This window comes from Sprattus sprattus (assembly GCF_963457725.1).
Source record: "Sprattus sprattus genome assembly, chromosome: 4".
NCBI classification, from domain to species: domain Eukaryota; kingdom Metazoa; phylum Chordata; class Actinopteri; order Clupeiformes; family Clupeidae; genus Sprattus; species Sprattus sprattus.
The window spans coordinates 18,573,418-18,594,984 of record NC_137923.1 but is presented as its reverse complement, the minus strand read 5'-3'; the positions used below and the strand labels follow the sequence as shown (position 1 = coordinate 18,594,984).

The window sequence follows — 21,567 nt, the reverse complement described above, 5'->3', positions numbered from 1 at the left end:
GAGAGAAAGGGACACATTTGATAAAGCTGAGTGAGCTCCAGCCATCCAGGCAGAGAGCAGCCAGCGAGCTGGAAACTGGACAAGGACCCTGAGGATTGTTCCGGGCTGGGGGAGGAGCCATTCACAGGGCTGCAGAACTGGTCTCTCTCTCTCTCACTCTCTCTCTCTCTCTCTGGCGCTCTCTCTGTCTCTCTCTATTTCTACCTTTCTGTCTTTCTCTTTCCCTCTGTATGTCTCTCCCTATCTTCCCCATTGTCTCTCGCTCTCGTTCTTCCACTCTCTATATTTCTGTCTCTACAACACATTCACTCACTCTGCCTTTTTCAGTCTGTGTTACTGTCTCTCTCTCTCTCTGTGTGAGACAGTTAGCTGAGGAACAGTCAGGCCAGTCTGAGAGTTTTTCTCCGCCGTTGGGCACCCTTCAAACACAGGCCTCATGGGCCATGAAGCAAAACAGGGTAGCACCAACAGCACGGCTACAATGTCACTTTTGGCTTTCCGTGCACTTTTCTCTTTTCCCCCGCCGACCCTTTTTTCATTCAAAACCAGCGGTATCATTTCCCCACTTTTCTTATTCCATATTTTCTCTCTCATTGCAATAAAAAGAAGCAAAAATGTTTTTGTTAAACAGTCCCTCTCCCTGCTCTTTTCTGTCTCGGCAGATTATACGTTTAATATGTTGCAGTAGCTGGCCAAGGCCTGGTCCAAAAGATCTGTGTGTAATGCTGGGTTGTTATTGAAGGAATTATTATGATGGTGTGGTTTTTCGCTGGGATGTTTTCCCAAATGGGGCTGTGGTTGGCATTCTCTCTCCTCTTGTGCGCTTCAGCACCGCAAAACCACCACCCCACTGCCCCTCACTGCATGTGGAGGAGGAGAACCAGCAAAGGGCACTCGAACACACATACACACATGTATGCACACACACACACACACACAGAAGCACAAACACACACATATATACACGCGCACACACAAAAATACACACAAAAACACACACACATACTCATCCTGTGTCCCCTAGCCCCATGTCTCGTGGCAGAGATCAGATTTTAGGGGGCTTAAACAGCGAGTATATTGGCCTCTGCCGCTACAACAATGCCGGACAGCTTCATGCTAGCGTGAATAGCGCCCATTGACAGTTGTGTTGGGAGAACGGAGAGCAGGGGGGGATTAAGTTTTAGCACATTCCCATTGAAAAAAAAACAACCAGAAGAAAGACAAGTGAACGAGTGTGTGTTGGTTAAGCTGTGAAGGTGGGAGCATGGTCCCCCCCCCCTCCATGCCTCCACTGCCTCCCCTTCCTCCCTGAACGATGGCCGTATCCTTTTACACCTCCGCCATTCCAGCGTAGTGTTTACAGTACCCAGACCTTAAAGATCAAGTGTTATTCACACGGCATTTATCCTGGGCTCGGATGGCGAAGGGTCACTTTACCATCGCTGAGCTCAACTGGCGGGAGGAGGGGGTGACTCACAATCTCTCCTTGCCCCACTCACCCCCCACCCCCCAACCTCAAGCAAAGGCACATGGAGGAACAGGTTTTGATGGGATTAGACAAGTGACAAGTGTGAAATTAGGAGACTGTAAAAATTAACAAAATTCAGACGATCAGATAGTCATTTGGGACTTGTATGACGCTTCAAATATTTCCCCCATTGTGGCTATACATCCTTCCTGGCTAGCCTTCCATAGTATTCCAACTTCTCTTATTTTACTTCTCTATCCCTCTCTTTGTCTTCTCAATCACTCTGCCTTTCCCTCTCTCTCCCTTTCTCCCTCTCTGTGTGTCTATATCTCCCATGTGTTCTCTAACACATGCAGACTTTCAGCAATGTTGAACCTGACCCCTTAGTAACAACCACAGGCGCTGTGCTATTCGTGACCTTTTTGACCCTTTCACCCTACCGTCCTCGCTGATCCTGGGACAGTCCCTGTGAGGTAGACACAGGTAGAGACGCTAGTGTCTGACCGACCATGACAACCGTCATTTAAAGCAGATCTAAAGCTTCTCAGGACACTCGACCACTCCATACACACATGAGACGACACAAGCAGCTCAGAAGTGAAGCATGTCTGAGTATACTAAATACAGCATTATTTTTAGACAAAGGATTAATTAGACATTGAATGAATTTCATAGGTGGTCCATTGTTATGAAACTTGGGGATCATCCCCAGAATGTCATAAAGGCCTAACATGTTAAGTTTGGTGAAAATAAGACAAGGCGAGATGTAAGACATTTACTGTACTAAGCTGTTGTTATGGGCCCATGTTGTCAAGTCTCACATTTCTAGGTCATCCAGTTTTTGCTGCACAGAAAAAAATTGATATCAAAAATGAAAAGAAAAACAATAGCTTTACTGCTTGGACCCCTAAAGAAAGGAAGAAGACAAGAGAATAGAGTGAGCAAAGGCATTGAATGGAGAGTCAGTCAGTTTTGGCGACTTAATGTGCAGTTCTACCTTATTTCCTCTGAGGTTTAACAGAGCCTTCTAATTTCAGTCTTATGAAGGAATGATAATTGTAGCTTGTGCTTTTAGATAATGGAAACAAGGCCCTCGAGAGGAGGTCTAGGAGAAAGAGCAGGAGGAGGAAGAGGTGGAGAAGGAGGAGGAGGAGAAAGAGCAGGAGGAGGAGGAGGAGGACATGGGGTCCTCACAGGCTCTGAGGCCTAAGGAGCCCAACAGAGACAGGGTCCGCTTAGGAGGGCCTTTCTCTCTCTTTCTTTCTCTCTCTCTTCTCTCTCTCACTTTTGCTGGTGCTTGTCAGAGATGGGATGCTTGCCTGGAATCCCCCCCCCCCCCCCCCCCCCCATACACACACACACACACACACACACACACACACACACACACACACACACACACACACACACACACACACACAGACACACATTCCCACCCCTCGCTAGAGATTGACCACCTCAGCAAGTTTGGATCTCATTAGCTGATGCATAGCCCTGCATGCCTCAAATACTACCACCAACCCCCTCCACACTCTCACTCACTGTCTCTCTCTGTCTCAACCACACACACTCTTATACACACACACACAAACACACACACACACACACACACACACACACAATCACACACACACACACACACACACACACACACACACACACATACACACACACACACACACACTCACACACATACTCATGCACACTTGCCCCCTCTCTAACTCTCCTTCTCTTCCACACTCTTAGTTAGACATCCCCTGCTCGTATCCCTGGGCCGTGCTGAATGTGCTGAATGGGCGCTCCCTCTCCCCCTCTACTGTATAATCATCTCTTTTTAGGGCTGAATTTATGGAGATGGCTAATAACATAATAAATTAACCTCTCAAGCGGGGGTTGTGTTCAAATGTAAATGTTTCACAGCGACGTACAACGTACATTGGTTAAAATAAATCTTTGTTCTTCATCAATTTCAGTTGTTTGGTAATGGAAATGTTCGGTTAGACAAAGACGAACGCCAGCTGAGCCAAGGAGGCTTTTTTCATTGATGAATATAAATGTGCACACCAACCCACAGTACCTTCCACTAGAGTAAGTGTAGATATGGCTGTCATCAATCATGTGTGGGTCAATCAGCATGATTAAAGTTAAGGCGAATGAAGCGCTTTTAAAGCAACCACAAGTATTGTCATAGTGCTGTACAAACTGGATAAGGCTTTTGATAATAATGAATATAGTATAAAACTGACCAACAGTAACAATGGAAGTAAGATAATAAGACGAAAGAAAAATCTCTTTAAAACTATTTGAGCAGAACTATGTTTGGGATTGTCAGTGAACTCCAGCGTACTGGCTGTAGCTCCCCCCCATCTTTCTCATCCAAAGTCTACGGGGACTTCAATCTCTCCCAGTGCAGTGCTAATTGTCAGATAGCCCAGTGTCGGTTCAGAAAGGCATCTTGGTCCCTGGCACTCCCGAAGGATCCTGAAACAGACTAAACATATTTTCAAAATGAGTTTACTCTGTCGGTTGGAAAGACAGAAACGCGAAAAGAACATCCGTTTTTGGGAAACCAGGCAGCAAATCATATGCCGATGATTTTAATTATGGCAAACAACAGTGACACGGGATTGGAAAAACATGACTGTTTATGATTTTGTTTACACACAAACAGTTTGAAGGACTATTTATAGTGGCAGATGAGAGTGGGGAGAGTGTTTTCGTCTCATGACATCACAAGAAAGCTGAAGAGGAGCACAGACATGCAGAGAGGGTCCGGGAGGAAGATGAAGAGCAGCACAGACATGCAGAGAGGGTCTGGGAGGAAGATGAAGAGCAGCACAGACATGCAGAGAGGGTCCGGGAGGAAGATGAAGAGCAGCACAGACATGCAGAGAGGGTCTGGGAGGAAGATGAAGAGCAGCACAGACATGCAGAGAGGGTCCTGGAGGAAGATGAAGAGCAGCACAGACATGCAGAGAGGGTCCGGGAGGAAGATGAAGAGCAGCACAGACATGCAGAGAGGGTCCGGGAGGAAGATGAAGAGCAGCACAGACATGCAGAGAGGGTCCGGGAGGAAGATGAAGAGCAGCACAGACATGCAGAGAGGGTCTGGGAGGAAGATGAAGAGCAGCACAGACATGCAGAGAGGGTCCTGGAGGAAGATGAAGAGCAGCACAGACATGCAGAGAGGGTCTGGGAGGAAGATGAGGGGCTGGTTCATGCCAAAGAAGGAAGGTTCAAAGTGAGAAAAGAGTAGAAATACAATTTAGTGAGATGAAAAAGAATCTGTGAGCTGTAACCGAAAGGGAGGTCCTGGTTTGGGATGAGAGCAGTGAACGGGGAGTAGAGGGAGTCAGAGAGAGGAGAGGAAAGATGGATTAATGAAGAGAGGGATACAAAAGATGAAGAGTCAAAGGAGTGAGAGGTGAACTAGATGGAAGGAGGCCAATGGAAAGATAACAGATTTGAAACATGGTAGGAGGTCAAGTTGAGGATAAGGCAAAGAGAATAGTAGGAGACAGAGACAGGTCTGGCAGTCAGGAAGGTACAGATCTGGCTCTCTGGGATGAAGAAAACAACAGAAAATCAGAATCAGTTGTTTTGCCAAGACAGAATAGGAGTGGAAGGAGTTTGCTCTGACGAGAGTGGAGACAGAATAGACACAGAATAGAACTGAAGAACAGAAGAGACTGAAATCGCTCTGGTGTCAAGCAGACTGACAGGTGTGGTATTGGGCACTTCACCGTTTATAGTCTACAGTACAGTTGAAACAAACAGCTAACAGACCAAAAGACACTGTACAAAACTGCAAGGTTACGTTATGTAGACTTCAGGATGTGTGCAGAAACATGCAATTGAGTAATGAGTGTGTTTGATGCTGTGGAGCAGAATCTGCTAAAGAAGCTCCTCTGTGTTCGGTATTGGGCCATAGACTTTTCTTTCCTAGTTCATGGCTGGAAGCAAACCAGCCAATGTACCTTTTTACCCAGTACCTTTTTACCCAGATTTTTATTAATGATTTATAATGTTTTTGAGAAATTGTATCAAGATGTGCATGCAGCTCAATACTGCATATGGTTCATGCTCTCCATCTATTGGCCATGTAGACTCTCTCTTTCTCTGTTTTTCCCTCTCTCTTTCTGTGTGTGTGGATCAGGAAGTCTTTTGAATCCCACTTTGGAAAGGATCAGTCACACAGATCATATTATTTTAATGAACAGCAGCGTTGTGGCTGTAGTCCTGGGCTGGCAATGGTGTCTGTAGTCTGTGCTCTGGATGAAACGATAGACCTCACTCCTGGATCTTCTTACTCACTGGCCTCATGACTCTCTCTCAGTCACTTATGAAGGGCAAATTAAGTTCTGTGTTGGGCAGTGGCTCCTGGAACAGATGCTGGCTGCCAGAATAACCAGGTTGCTATCAGGCCAAGTGTTTGGAAAAGAAAATAATGCACTATGCTGTAGCACTGGAGCATCCAGTGTCCACAAATCCAGTGGGGTGTCCTCTTTAACTTCCATGAAATGGGGAATTTACTCTGTTCTTATTTTTCTCATCTCTTTCAGTTCCCAGTGTTCGTCCCTTCACCATGCCCAGTGCTACAGTCAGGTGAAGATGGAATGAGATGGAGAGGTGGTTGCAGGGAAAAAGAGAGTGGTGGCGGGCGGGGGGGGGGATTAAGTTTTGACGCAGTCCATCAGTCCTTATGATGAGGTCATCTCTGCTTTTCTACGCTACTGGAGGCATTATCACTCTAGGGAGAGGGGGAGAGGGGAAGACTGAGCAAGAGACAGAACTTCATTTGAAGTGCCTTTTGTGAAGGGGCTCCTTGTCACATTTAAGCAATAACCAGAGTGAACATAGTTCTAAAGCTGTTCTAGTTCTATAGTTTTTACGATCACATCATTCTTGTTTACGCTATTTACTCATTTTCTATCAAGGAAATTATATCACATTTAGTGTAACTGGTGCATTGACTGAGAGGCAGGATGCTGCTCAAGCTCAGTTTGACCATTTTGTCCACCTCAGACACTGAAAGGCAATCGACCGCTGTATAATATAATGTGACTGTTCTTCTACAGCTTATCCAACCCAGGTGATTAGCCAGGGACCTAAAGTCTTACATAGCTTTGCTTTTTGATTTGGAACTAATCCTTGTCATGCTTTGTGGTAGCGCTACGTATCTATTTATACAATTCTTGTTAATAAACTCAGCAGAGGCAAAAGTGGATCAGAGCATCACAACTTATTTACCAGGTGCGAGTTACTAAATCAGGTACGCATGCAAACTAATCTAAAGTGTATAATATGAAGTAACAAGAACCTAAGCATTTGAAGGGTATGAACATACCTGGCTGCTCAGACATTCACAAGTGCGGAAGTGTCTGTCTATAGATTAATTAAGATGTTTTTTTGCCATCTCCCCTTATAGCAGCATAACGGAAGAATTGCTAATCGCTTTTGAGATGTTAGCAGATAAAACTAGCGAAACTCTTGAAATGTGCTTACTTTGACACTATGACAAACTAGTTAGTCAACAACTGTCCCAACAGTCAACATCAAGCAAGTGCAGCACAAGACAAAGCAAGACGGCAAAAAGGCTACTTACTAGTTCAGCAGACAGACACCGGGCGGCTTCAGGCAAACCTACATAACGCAGTAATATGCCTATGGACCCTGGTATGGCAATGGCAGGGAAGCGATTCTCCATATTAAAAGTCATTGTAACGCCCCCATTTTTAAAAGCTGTTATTGTAAGGTAAAACTGCTTATCCTTACCTTTACCCTGAAGTACAATTACTGCATAATGCGACTTTAAATACCCAATTAAGTTAATAACGACAGAATTTGGGTAATCAAGTATTTGCCCTGTCAGAGATCACATACTGAGGACTGAGTTATTCATTGATGGAGGTGAGGGGTTGATTACTTCCATAGGGTTGCAGGCTGCACGGATCAGAATATCCACATTTCTGAGATCTTTATTGAGGTTAATCTCTTTCACTGCAGGGCTGAGACCATTGCACCACTTGCTCTGAGACCATTGAAATTCAAATATGCCAAACAAACCATCTAGCAGTGTTATACAATAATTGATACCCTTATTGCCATTCTCTTGCCCTTGGTTTGACCCTTGTGTGGTGAAGCACTGGAGAGTAACAGAGACACAAGGTAGAGATAAGAAGCTCAGAAGGATCGTGAGAACTGTCAGCCCACTGGGGTAGGCGACTCTGGAATGTTCTTCATTACATGTTCTGTAAACAATTGACCCACTCCTGAAACTAAATATCCACCTGTTCCAAAGGTAATTGGCCATAAATAGCCTTACAGTTTTATTTTTTATATATAAGTGTAATACATGCAGTAGTTTCTTGTAATGGACAATGCGTGACTGTGAAGCCTTTTTATAACAAGTCAGTACTGGTGAACGTCCACAGGAAGCCCTATTCCCGACCCAGGAGCACTACCCTGTGGTCCCTGCAGAAATGGACCAGCTCTTTCTCACTGCCTTACCCAAGTGCCCAAATGCCATCTTTCAAATGCTAACAAGCTTGGAAGAATACTAACCAAAAACTGCTAAAGTAGTCATTTTATAATCTCATCCAGTGCTTATCCATATGTTATAAGCCCATACCAGAGCCTTTCTGTAAAGTAAGCAGGGCCTCTGAAGAAGTGAGTCTGTGGGCAGACTGCACTGAATGGAATAAATATAGAAAGACAGCCTCTCATGAAGAAGAGTCAATGTGGGCGGATGGGAATCTTTTTAATGCACAGTTAATCTGTGTAGCACCCCAGGGCCCTGGCAAACAATTATTATTTTATTTTTTTCGGTGCACAAAACTGTTTCTTTGCCTCGTTCTTTTTCTGCACTAAGCAATTTTGGTGTTTTCCCCTTGTGTGTAGGGGACATTTTAATTACACCCAAGACTAATCCATTACAGTTCTTAATTACTGTAAACAGTGTTGTGCGGAGCAGAGTTTGTGAGGAGAATGTTCCTCAAGAGAGAGTCAAGTCCAAGTGAAAGTGTGTGTTTGCGAGCTTGTCGTGAGAAGAGGCCTGGCCATCGAAACGAGCTCAAGGTTCTGAGCTCCTGTATTGTGGTCTTTGGCAAAGGCTGGCGAATGGGCCGTCCTCTGTATGGTGTGTGTGTGTGTTTGTGTGTGTGTGCATAGTTGATGGAGTTGTTGTAGGGTTTGGTCTCCACCGAATGCAAACCAGAAGTGAACAAAAGAGTTGGCGTTAGCCGGCCAGCCAGTGCACTCCCACAATGCATTGCACCAAAAGCAGGGAGATGGGGATAGGGCGGGGGTGGTGGTTGGGGGGTTGCTGAGAAAGTTCCTGTGCCTTTAGGACTAATCCTTGCACAAATAAACCTCTTTAGAGGACCACCACTGGTAGCTGTAAGGAAATACTCCCAGAGAGGAAACACAACTCGGACACAGACAGGCAGATTCCCTCGCCCTCTGCTCCTCTTCGTCCTCCTCCTCAGGGATCTGGAAATCAGAAACACACACACACACACACACATTCATATGGCTATAACACTCCAATATACATGCATACGCATGCACCAAAAAAAAAACACAATACACATACATACAGAGAGGTTGATGTTGATATACTCCTCCCATGAAAAAATAAACACCTACCCAGGAACAAACATTGCTTAACACACAACACACCCTCTCAAATACATACTGTATGTACACATGCATACAAATGCATACACAATACACAATGCACACACACAACTTTAAACATATGACCACAAACCCAAGGACACAGACACATGCAAGTGGAGATGCACACGGTGAGATAGACACACTGAGATAGACTCACTCGTACCCCCTAACCACTACACAAATGAAAAACAGACACAGACTCGCACTGACTAGAATAAAAATGATGAAAAATTGCAGAATACTGCCTGTGACAAGAATGCCCACACTAACCCACAATCTCAAGGAGCAAGGGCTATTTCATGATGGGCCCTGTGTGTGAATGTGTGTGTGCGTATGTGTGTGAAAGCACATGTCTTCATTCTCTCTAAAGAGTGAGAGTCCATCCAACCAGTGGCACCATCCCTTAGTCAACCACAGCAGGAATGTCTGAAATGGAATAGCTGGGATTTTAAAGATATAACAAGGATGGACAGGTGGTCTGGGAAAGCCTGCCACACACAAAGACACGCACGCACACATCCAGACACGCACACACACACACACACAGTCACACGGGCCCACGCTATAGAACATGCCAGATTGCCCCCCGCTGTGAGCGAGTGGTCCGCACATGTCAGCACAGGATCACAGGCTCACTGGCTCACGCTCCTAAGGGCCCAGAGGAGAGGGAGGACGGCATGTGCTGTTTTGCACTCCCCTTCCCCGTCCATCTTCCTGTTTGTTTGACACATTGTCAGGGCAATGCAGCCATCATTCCAAGCTCATTTATCCTTTTTTTCTTTCTTGTGCTGTGTCTTTTCTTCGTTTGTGTGTGTGTGTGTGTGTGTGTGTGTGTGTGTGTGTGTGTGTGTGTGTGTGTGTGTGTGTGTGTGTGTGTGTGTGTGTGTGTGTGTGTGTGTGTGTGTGTGATCCAAAGACCACGCCTTGACTCGTCCTGTGTTTGTTTTCCATATGTTTTTATTTGAAGAGCAGTATGTGTGTGTTTGGTGTCTGTCTGCTTTGTGTGGACTCCCTTTGTTTAAAGTGTTTCGCTCTCATCCCCATCGGTTTGACATTGCAATGACAGAGCTCTTTCTCTCTAAAGGTTTTCTTACGCAGCTCTGCTGTAAATATTGTTTTTAAATGGGGGACATAGTGCAAACAGCACTACGACTGACCTCCACAAATGTTCCATTTTGGAGGCAAAGTTTGCATATTTTCTCCTTTTGTAAACAGATGTGATTTTGTTTCTTGTCTCTTCATACTTGAGGCCAGCTAGGAATGGCATCGGAGTAAATTGCACAGAGAAGCTCGGCTGAGAATGTGGGGTCCTGCTCTGTGAAGATTTCTGCTGGTTTCTGTGTGTGTTCTCCAGTACCACAGTTTGAAAGTGGTCCTCTTGTTTTTTCTGTGCTGCCTTGGCAGTGATATGATTATACGGAATTCACACAAAAACACTTAGGATTTATTAGACTGATGTTAGCAGTGAATTATTATTTGTCATTTCTCCATAACAGGAATACAATACGTCATGCTGAATGTCTAAGTACAGTATACAGTTATTTTCTAGACGTGGAAATGTCAGCCATTTAAATGGCCCTTTCATTGGGTATTTGCGGTCCTCCAGTTTTTAACACAGTGGTATTCTTAGCTAGAGTTAGAGTTTTGTCGAAAGAGTTACAGCCCCTGAAACAGCGGGGAACATTCTTGCCAAGCACTTGTTGGTGAAAGATCACAGGAGTCTGCAGCGCGTCTGAACCGATATTTATTGTCTGTGAGATTGGGTCTAAGAGCAGGAGTTTGACAAGGAGCGTCAGAGGTTCCCAGGGTCTGGTGGGTTAAAAAACAAAAGAACAGCGGCGGGGGTGTCATATGTATTTATATTTAGATCAATAAACAGACAACAGCAAACAACTGTAGAACAGAAATATATCGCCACACCCAGGCTCCCACAGGACCCTTTGAATAGGCTGTTTTTTGGAGGGTGAGGTGGGAATGAGGGGGTTGTGTTGACACATTCTTCTTTCCTCCTCAACATTTAGTTACACATAAGTAAACAAGTAGTGAATAACCATCAAATGAAAGAACCTGACGTTTGTGAACCTGATGGTGACTCTTCTGCTTTCATGTAGCCTCATTTGTAAATCCTGCTTACCTTCATGGAGAAAGATCTGCTCCTTTATGAACCAGTGCTGGCTGCAGCCTACATTTAGACATGCCACCCTGGCCTACCCCAGTGTTACAGAATGAACCAGGAAGTCACAAGCAAGTGAGATATCATGGCCTTCCATGGCAGCCGTTCAAGTCCGTGCCCTGTTGTGTGGTTGAGCCCATGCTGAGCCCTGGCTTCGGACAGCGCTGGTTTGTGTGTGACCACTTGAATGGGGCTGCGGGGCTAGCTGCTTCTCCAGCCTCTCTGCTGTCCATTCCCCTTTTGTAAATATGTTTGTGTGTGTGTGTGTGTGTGTGTGTGTGTGTGTGTGTGTGACTTCATCCATTCATGCCTCAGCACCTCCAGCCCAGCCAGGCTAAAGTCAGCCTGCGTCACCCTGGCCCAGGCATTCCAGACCCATAATAGCCCTGATTATTAATACCAAGAGTGTGGGTATTTCCCAGCTCCACTGTTCTTGGCATCCTGCTCCTTGTGCCGTCTGTATGCAGCTGGTTAGCACTCGACCACACTCTAACAAGCCACCAACCTCTCAATTAAGCTCAGACTCAGTAATGTAGGTCGATAATAAACTATAATCAATATTCTGTAAAATCGTAAAACCGTAGGCCATAAAATCGTCTCCCTGGCAGCTTCCAGTCTAAATATTAACATCAATTCTGCAAAAAAAAAACGAAGCGACCAACCTTGAGTACGATTTTTTTTAAGTCTCTACCTCTCTGTGCACAAATCCAGTTTCAAGCTGCCATCTATTTCCCACCACCCAGAAAACCCTGAAATGAAGGCCCCTAAATACATCACCATAATCCACCATTAAGTCGTCAGCACATTTCCATCCAAACTCAGCATCCTATTAAATCCACCCCTGTCGGCCCCTATCCACTTTGGGCCGGTGCCCCAAGTATCACCAGCCCAGCTCCATTCAATCTGCCCTCAAATGACCTAACGCTGTGTGGCGTCAGGTGTTCCACAATGTCCACAGGACTGGAAGGAAAGGAAAGGTAGAGCATTGAGAATGTTTTAACACTGAAAACTGTGCGGTCGTGCCTCCAGACAGAGGCTCTGCGTTTAATCCATGAGCCCATGATGCCCAAGGTTAATGTCTCAGCACTGACTCGGGCCCTGCCAACTCCACTCCCTCTTACTCAGCCCTTCCTCCCTGCCTCACTCAGACCAGCTAGCGGGGAGCCAGAGGGTAGGGGGTGGGGTGGGGTGGGGGGTGGACGAGAGGAGAGAGAGGGATTGATGGAGAGAAAGACAAGTAGAGAAAGTACGAAAATGTCTCCCAGTTCACAGTTAATAGTTATCGAAAACAAGCAGAAAAATGTTTGTTCGAGTGTGAGCTCCGCCCTTTGGAGCCTTAACTGCATCCTCAGTGGTGCCCACCCTCTTTGGTGTCTATAATGATTAGAAAATGTAATCTAAGTAGTCTAATCTAAATCTAAACCTGGTTTAGTTTTGTTATGACAAATCACAAGTAGATAGGTCCTTTCTTTGTGATTCCATCTAAAGTAGGCTACCCTAAACGTTGAAAATACTGTAACGAAAATGCAAGAATCAGGCTTTTCTTTGGCTCTATGCTGTTTATTGACACACAGGAACACACGCTTCAGTCTAATGCTGAACAGGGGAAAGGCTCAGGGATCACATACGCAGACACAGGTTTCAAGGCAAAGTTGACACAGACACTAACACACAAGGAAACTACACCAGGGCATCACCCATTAAACATGGACTCCAAATTTGCACATTAGAACATTCTAAACGGAACATTAAGCACAGAATTTAACATAAACACACAGAACTCTGGGAGTGCACAACCTATGAAGCCGACTGAAGCACTCCAGCTCTGGTGTCTGTATTTTGAAAAGTTTTAATTGTATCCAATTAGAAGTTGCGAAATAACAATGTTATGATATCCAGATAACGCCATTGCCTTTATGCTTTCTATTTCTGAAAATGAGGCATTTAGCTGCCAGAATAAAGAACATTTCCGCCAGGGAAATGCCTCCAGACAACCTTACAAGTCTAGGTTAACCCTCTGTTATTGCCTCCCCCACTTTGAAACTTATTATGGAGCCGCTGAATGAAGGAAAGAGTGGCCAGAAAAGTCAAATGTACAAAGACTAATGTTGTCCTTACTTCTCTAGCTGTAAAGTTTAGTGTCTAGCCAGCTCCACTGAGAGTTTAAACAATATACATACTGTAGCTATTGCTTCTCCTGGAGCAGTTTTGAAAAAAAACATTGGTAAAGGTAAAGGTAAAATAAGGTAACAGAAATTGCAGATTGTGAAAGAAAAAAGCCCTTCCCGCCAGCTCTCCAGTAAACCATATCACTTTAGAGCAAAATTGTTTAAATTGTATGTGTGTGAAACTGAAAAAAAAAATAAAAATCTTTTTATTTCCTTAAAGGGTTTTTGCTCTGCAGAAAGCTTTGTAGATAGGATTGAATGAATCCATACTTTGTTCCATCTGTTTCATGACAAATGTTACATGTGTTCGATACTCCACTGTGATTTTGTGCAGTTCTGGGTTAGGGTTCATCCCGCGGCTCTAATGTCTTGACATACACGCACAGTAGATGGCTGTTATTTTGACTCCTTTGTTTAAACTGCGTCTGCTGACCGCCTCTGATGACTGACTGGTTCCCCCCTCTTGGCTGTCGCCAGTATTTTTAGACCTCGGGCATATGGGCCCCGACGATCGACGACCTGCGGTTTCAGAATTGTCGCTCATACAGTATTTCTGCCACTGCGAGGAGGCTATGCAGTGTTCTCCTCCTCATCCTTCTCCTCCTTCCTCATGTGTCACTTTTGTTGTTGTTGTGTGTACGTGAGTGTGTGTGTTTTATACTCAGAGTACTTCCTTGGACCCTTCCATAACACGTTCGCCCACCCGGAGGGTGCATGCGTGTAAACATCGATGCTGGTGTGTGTGTGTGTGTGTGTGTGTGTGTGTGTGTGTGTGTGTGTGTGTGTGTGTGTGTCTGTGTGTGTGTGTTTTTCTGGCACTTTTGAAGTCTCTCTGCACGGGGCTTTTACTGCGTCAGAAAGCCTGAACCTTTGCTGGGTAAACAGGCACGAGCTGCCAGCGGCATAAGCATGGCCCGGCCCAACCCTATCGGTGAAACCACTTCACTCGGCACCCCTCTCTTGGTCTGAAATGGGCCAGCGTTTCTGAAGTGAGGGCCAGGGCCGCACAGGAATGCTTCAGAACCATGGTCTCTGAGAGAGAGAAACAGAGAGAGAGAAAGAAAGAGGGAAGGAGGGAGAGAGAGAGGGAGAGAGAGGTAGACAGTAATGCATCCATGCCTGGGGGGCTCTAGGGTCTGGCAAATCAAAGAGATCCACCTGTTGATGTAGGCCCTTGAGCAAACAGGAGCCCGCCGGGGCCTGAGCTCTGAGAGAGAGAGCGCTGCCTTTGACTGCTGCCCCGCTGCCCTCGCTACAGTAGCCTGTTTATTTTCTCGGCTGCTCCGGGCCGCTGCGCTCGCTTTACCTTGACTGGGGCTTCATTCATTCACACCGGCCGCCGGACCGCCAGCCCATCACTGTATTTACCATCAGTGCCGCACAGCCTCTCAAATGAAACCGTAAACCATATGATACCAGGCTATTGAATAACATTCACATTTACTAATGATACAGCCAGAGTGTGACGCAATGGTCACAATCTACTCCCAGCAGCGACTAGACAGTTGCTGCAAGATTATCTGGTCCTCCCCCCCCCAACCCCACCTCAGCCTTTCTCAGCCCGCAAGCACGACTGCACAGAGAATGCACTGTGTTTCTCTTTTGAACAGCTCGCCTGATTTAAAGTCAGTGTGTATGGGTGTGTGTAACAGGGAAAGCTTTTAAGCGGATGAGATGGCATTGATTGGGCGGTGGCGGGATCGTTAGGCTTTTTTCATTACCTGCCTTGGCTCTTAATTATGGGCGAGGCAGCGGGTCCAGTGCTGCCCTGTCGATAGCTTGCAGCATGCACTGATCATCATTAAGGGCTTCTGATTGTGTTTAATCCCATTAGAGGAGCTTTATAGCAGACAGGGAGCAGATCCTTCTCCCCGACTCCTTCTGTACATCAGCCATGCCATTACTCTTCTCTCTCTGTCGGTCTCTCTCTTCTCTCTCTGTTTTCTATCTCCTATCTCTCTGCCCCACTTTTTGTCCCTCTCTCTCAAAATGAAATTTGAATTAAAAAAGGTTTGAATCAAGCACAACAAGTAAGTTGTTTACATACAATACTCTTATAAAAATAAGATATTATTCTGCAGCGAGGAGGAGGCATTCATCCCTCTCCCCCAAAAGATATGAGAGGCTCTTCTGGTTTATGGTAGGGAGTGCCAGTCTCTCTCTTTTTTTCCATCCTTCACTCGCTCTGTCTCTCTCTCACTCTTCAGGGCCCCATTTCTCTGCTTTACAATGAATATGATACCCATCAATATTGGGTGATTACAAGAGTTTTACAGTCCCACTCAACAGCCGTATAACTGAATCATTTTTATGATCATCTGAAAGAGAAAACACCTCTCCTCACCAATCAGCTGTGTCTTATCTTAACCTAAGCCATCTCCCACCTTCTCTTTGTGCCTTGTCAAAAACTCACAGGTGGATAAAGTCTGTGGCGCATCCACAGCCGAGGCACCCAGCTCGCACACGCCCACGCCCACGGAGGGACAGGTGTCCACGGCTACAGCCACGTCCCCCCCAGCTTCGACTCCTTTCTCTGCGAGTCCAGATGTGGAGCTTCGAGGAAGGCTTGCCCACTTGAGAAGGTGAGACCAATGCTTTTGACAGTGAACTTTAAAGACCGTGGTTCCCCTCTGTCGATTTCTAACCCATCGAGACCTGTAATATTTGCCTTATTTTGCCTCCGATTTTACTCCATATGGTTTATATCAAAGGATAGATAGACTCTTATGTAAGTTTGCCCTCAGCTCAAGCCTATCCATAATCATCATGTCTGACCCATAACTATATAAAGCACCAGTGACACATTGCTTGTTGTCCTTCAGAGTGGTCCCTCTAAAGTGATCCTGTGACACACACACACACACACACACACACACAAACAGTCATGGGAATGGAAGTAACAGTCAGCATGGAGTCAGTAACAGTCAGTAATTGGAGATCTTATTTCTTACGTGTGCATAGACCTGGTCCATCTCTATAAGTGTCTATAAGTGTCTCCTATGCCAAGTCTGGCACACTGGTGTTGATGGCATTTCCTCTCCAGCTGGGGCTTTGCAGTGGTATGGGGAGTCCATGCCGGTGCTGATTCGTACCACTCATGCTACAAATGTCAGGGGCTGATGATTTCCTAACTCCCCCCCCAGCCCTCTACTACCCCCCCTCCCCCCTCCAGCACTCTACTACCCCCGCCCAGCACCTCTTCTGCCCCGCAGACATGCTGGCTCCTTCCGTAAGTGGGGCTAATCCCAGGGAGAAATTGACCTATCCTAAAGGACATATCTGTGTGTGTGTCGGGGGGGGGGGGGGGGGGGGGCAGACTTGACCGAGGTCTCTCACTGACGTCATTCACATGTGTTGCACAGGCTTGGATAGCATGACAGGGCAAGAGATTCTTCCCCCATGCACCCTCACTGTTCAACGCTGTTTTAGTTGCCCACTGTGCTGCCCGTGGCTGGATGGATGTTGTGCTTGGCCCCGGCGGGCAGCGCTGCCCTTGTGGCGGTCTGTTTGGCAGGGTGAGAAGGACAAGATGTGCCAGCATTAATCGAGAGGGTTCATCAGCTTCCTGTTGGACCTGCCAGCCTGCACACTCCACTCCCTCACACACATACATACGCACACACACACATACGCAAACACACACACACACACACACACACACACACACAAACACACACACACACACACACACACACACATACACACACACACACATATACAAGCGCACACACACACACACACACAAACACACACACACACACACACACACACACACACACTTAGTCTGACACACACATACACATACCCCCACACACACACACACACTCACAGAAACGCACACTCACATACACACACACACACATACCGACACTCACAAAGAACCGCTTACTTAAAGCTGGCATCTGCTACAAGGGCATCCACTCGTGCCAGTCTGCATGGTGGAGTAGCCCACTTTTTAACAGCATCATTACCTAACTCTTGCCCTAATGACAGAAAATGTTCTCATCTTTCGATTATCACAGCAGGTGCTGGGTCAGCAGCCCTTCAAGCCAAAAAATAACTCCCATGCTTCATCAGGTAGCGAGATGAAGACGTGGAAAGACCTGGAGAGGTCGCATTGAAACAAGGAGAGAATTGTAGGGAGCCCCTTCAAAAGAACACAATTATTGTCTGTGTCTAGAGAATGTGAGGAGGGTAGCTTTTTAAGGCTAGGAGTCATCTAGTAAATGACAAAGGGGCGTCATAAATGTGAAGGTAAGTTTAAACATGAGAGTAGGACTAGAGGCTAGTTTTGTTGTGTAAATGCAAAGTGGATAACACAAGGTGTAATATGTGAAACTGTACTGTGTGTTGTTGCACATGTTCACGTTGGTGGTTCTTCTTTGTGCTGGGGTGGTTGCATGTGCATGACTGACTTATTTTCCTCCAGGATCATGACTCTTTCTCTCCCCCCTCCCCTTTGTTGTATTATCCTGTTGTTTCCCACCTGTCTGACACCCCCCCTCCCCTCCCCTCCCCTCCCCACCCCGCCGTTCCCACCCCCCCCCCCAATCCTGCTTGCATCCACCTCCCCTGGACTCCTCCATTGTCTGGGGGTGCCGACCCTCCCAGCTCCCTCCCTCTGAAACCTTCCAAGAACGATAAACCTAAAAGTCTGAAAAAGATATCTAGGTAAGCATGGGTCTACTGACCATCTCTGTTGGAATGTGTGTTCCTATCTCACTCCCTCTTTCTGTCTATCATTCATTCATTCATTCATTCATTGTGTTGTGGTACATGTGGCGTGGCTACATGAATGCGGATGATAACATGATGCATTTGTATATGATCATGATATGAACATCGTCCTGTATATATGTGTGTGTGTATATGTGTGTGTGTATATGTGTGTGTGTATATTTTTGTGTGTATATGTTTGTGTGTATATGTGAGTGTGTATGTGTGTGTGTGTGTGAATTGTCTTCATACGGGTAGTTAATAGAGGTGAGAGTATGTAAAATGTCAGACAGTATTAAATTCATACGCTACTAAAACAGCGATATGAAACACTTTTTCCCTAAAGGAAAAAATTTATCATATTTTGTTATGAACAAAATATGATTAATTTTTTCCTTTAGGGGCATCATTTGCAGTCATAATGAATTATAGCATATCACTGCTATCTTATCTCAGTTATCCTAGCGTATCACAAATAATTATAAATACAATAGTACAGTATTCTGTGATAGTAATATTGCACATAGTATGTGTGAGTGTGTTGGTTGGGGATATTTGTTATCATGATTCCACCTCTGCATCTGTGTAAGTATGTGTACGTATGTGTGTGTGTGTGTGTCTGTGTGTGTGAGTGATTGTCAGGCGGATGATGCCAGGGGTAATTTATGGTGTGTCTAACCCATTCCAAAGGCCATCCTAGTCTCCTGGGGCCGTGGTTAGTCTCTTCTTCCCCTCCCCATACCCCCGCGCTGGATTCGCCTCCGATGACAGGCCTGATTGATAGGCCCCTTACTCAGCACATGACCTCGCCTGAACCTTGCATTGTAACACTTCACCCCTGGGTGGCCCTAACAAGTGCCTGATCAGAATCCACTGGATTCAAGACAGGGCTCAAGACCCAAAGCCTAGATTCCACTAATCACTCTGACCCCTGCTGTATAACAAATACATAGGATGCTCACGGAGCTGGTTGACCTGCACTGAATGGGAGATTTGTAACTGTGTCCTCCCTTAAAAGGTTGTGTGGTGAATCACTGTTCCCACAAATTCCAGCTTGATTGCCCCTGGCAACAGGACCTGAAACAGAGAGAATAGTGAAATAGCAGTGTTCTTTGGCCTCTCTGTTTGTTTAGTGCAGTGACTCTGGTACAACACAGCACACACACACACACACACACACACACACACACACACACACACACACACACACACACACACACACACACACACACACACACACACACACATATTGCGCAAAGGCACATACCAGTTAGCACAGTCAGGAGAATAGCTGGGATGGGTCCAGTAGTATTGGTGAATAGAAGCCCCAGGATGAATGGCTGATTTCATGCATTGGGTCCCTTTTGCTAGATGACTTATCTGCTCTTTTTGTTTGCAGGGAGTTTGTGGGCTACATCCCACGCTATAAGACCTTCTTCGGCGCGCTGCCAGAGATGCTGTGCGAGGGGGAGATGGGGCTGGAGTTCACCTGCTGGAATGGTGAAGACGTAGTCGAGAGGTGAGAGCAGCTTTGTTTCTTTACTAAAGGGGTCATCTCACTTCTTGCTGGTCAGATAGCAAAATGTCTACTTGACAGAAATACCTCAGCATGGCGACAAAATAATACCAACATAGGTAAACAATTAATTGCAAATCACCAAATAGTCCAGACTGCGGCCTACTTATATGCCCTCTATCACAGAAGCAGTTTACTGCTTGATTGCCTTTTCCAGATTTCATCTCATTTTAAAATGACCAAAATCACATCCAAATTAAATATTTGTCTGTTGTTGTAGTCAACCAAACCCTTAATACTTGGCCTTTAACAGAATAATAGAGTGTTTGTAAATATTTTTGTCTGTGCTTGTGAAGACTTGGGTCTGGAGATCTGGGTAAAGGTTGGGTAGAGGGGGGAAAGTCAGCATTGGGGTCAACAGGCCAGTATGACAGGCACAGGTCAAAGGTCGCGGTTAGAGTTTAGGTTAGGGTGGAGGTGCAGCACATTTCAAGAACACTGGACAACACCTCGCTCTGATGTGGAAACTCTGACTGTGTCTGACTGACTGACGACCTGCCTCCATGCAGCACATCATTGTGGGCAGGCTGTCAAGGTAGGGTTGCTCATAGGTCCACTGATACTGATCTTTTTATTTATTTATTTATTTGTAATTCTCTGGACATGGAAGGTGACGTTCAGTGGAGGAGACGTTAGTAAGGGATCTGTACTGTGCACTGATGGAGATGAGAGGTCTCCGGTGTGCAGAGGCGGAGGCAGTGAGGCAGTGAGGCAATGAGGCAGGGAGGCGGTGAGGCAGTGAGGCAATGAGGCAGAAGGTCTGGATGGGTTCCTGCATGAAGATGTTGAGGCAGAGCTTTCCTGGGCTTCCTTTTATCCACCGCTGCTAATCTCTCTCTCAGTCTCTCTTTCTCTCAGTCTCTCTCACTCTGTCTTTCTCTTTCTCTTTCTCTCTCACTCTCTCAGTTTGTGTACACTTCTCTCTCCTCACATCATCTGGTGTGTGAGAGAAGAGGTTTCCCGTCCCTGGTTGATAAATGGAGGACTTTTTCTCCCCAACCCCACCTCCACCTTATTTTTTACCCCGATCTTTTTTACGACTTGAGTTGCAAACTCAAGACAAAAGCTTCAAAGCAGCGGAGAGCAGAGGCATCGCCTCTTTGGGCTTGTTGAAAACAATCTCTTTTATTTATGAGGTTTTTATCCCTGCGCCAGGATAGGGTGGGCTCGGGCTGGGGCTGGGGGCGAAGTGAGGTTGGGGTTGCGATGGACGCCGCATATGCCTTTTGGAAGTCTGCGGTCTGTGGGAATAAGTGGAGCCGATCCCAGCCGAGGCGATCCCAGCCCAGCCCAGCGGCAATCACTGTCCCTCGTTGTGCGCGTTTCCACTGATCCACGCCTGTTTTCCCCCACCGGACACACTTCCCATTACACCACACACAGCTCACTCCATATTTATGACAATGATCTGCACTTACTCTTTCGCTCTCTCTCTAGCTCTCAAGCACAAACAGAGACACACACACATAGATGCACCAACAGATAAACATGCATGCACAAAAACACACACACATGCATGCATGCACAGATATTAACACTCACTCATAAACACACACACACACACACACACACACTCACACACACACACACACAAACACACACACACACACAGACTCGTACATACACACACACACAGACTCGTACATACACACACACAGACACAAACTGCCTCATCTGGGGTTTCCATGGCAATCTCCTCAACTCTTGGCAAGTGCTTGTTGACGTCGGCGAGGCCCATCGCTAGCTAAGCTCTGAAAGAGCTTGGAGGTTTCCCACACAGCACTGT

The 21,567-nt window shown here is 46.1% G+C and overlaps 1 protein-coding gene across 2 annotated transcripts in view; it reads left to right on the top strand.

Annotated features, from left to right (window-relative positions):
• gpc5c (glypican 5c) overlaps positions 1-21,567 on the top strand; it is a 145,361-nt gene that overhangs the window by 34,686 nt on the left and 89,108 nt on the right. The window contains exons 4-6 of one of the 2 annotated variants that reach the window (XM_080836532.1): positions 15,905-16,071; positions 18,101-18,160; positions 19,605-19,724. In XM_080836532.1, the coding sequence (XP_080692658.1) occupies positions 15,905-16,071; positions 18,101-18,160; positions 19,605-19,724 (347 nt within the window). The remainder of the gene's footprint in view (positions 1-15,904; positions 16,072-18,100; positions 18,161-19,604; positions 19,725-21,567) is intronic. The other variant, XM_080836533.1, reaches the window with a different exon arrangement.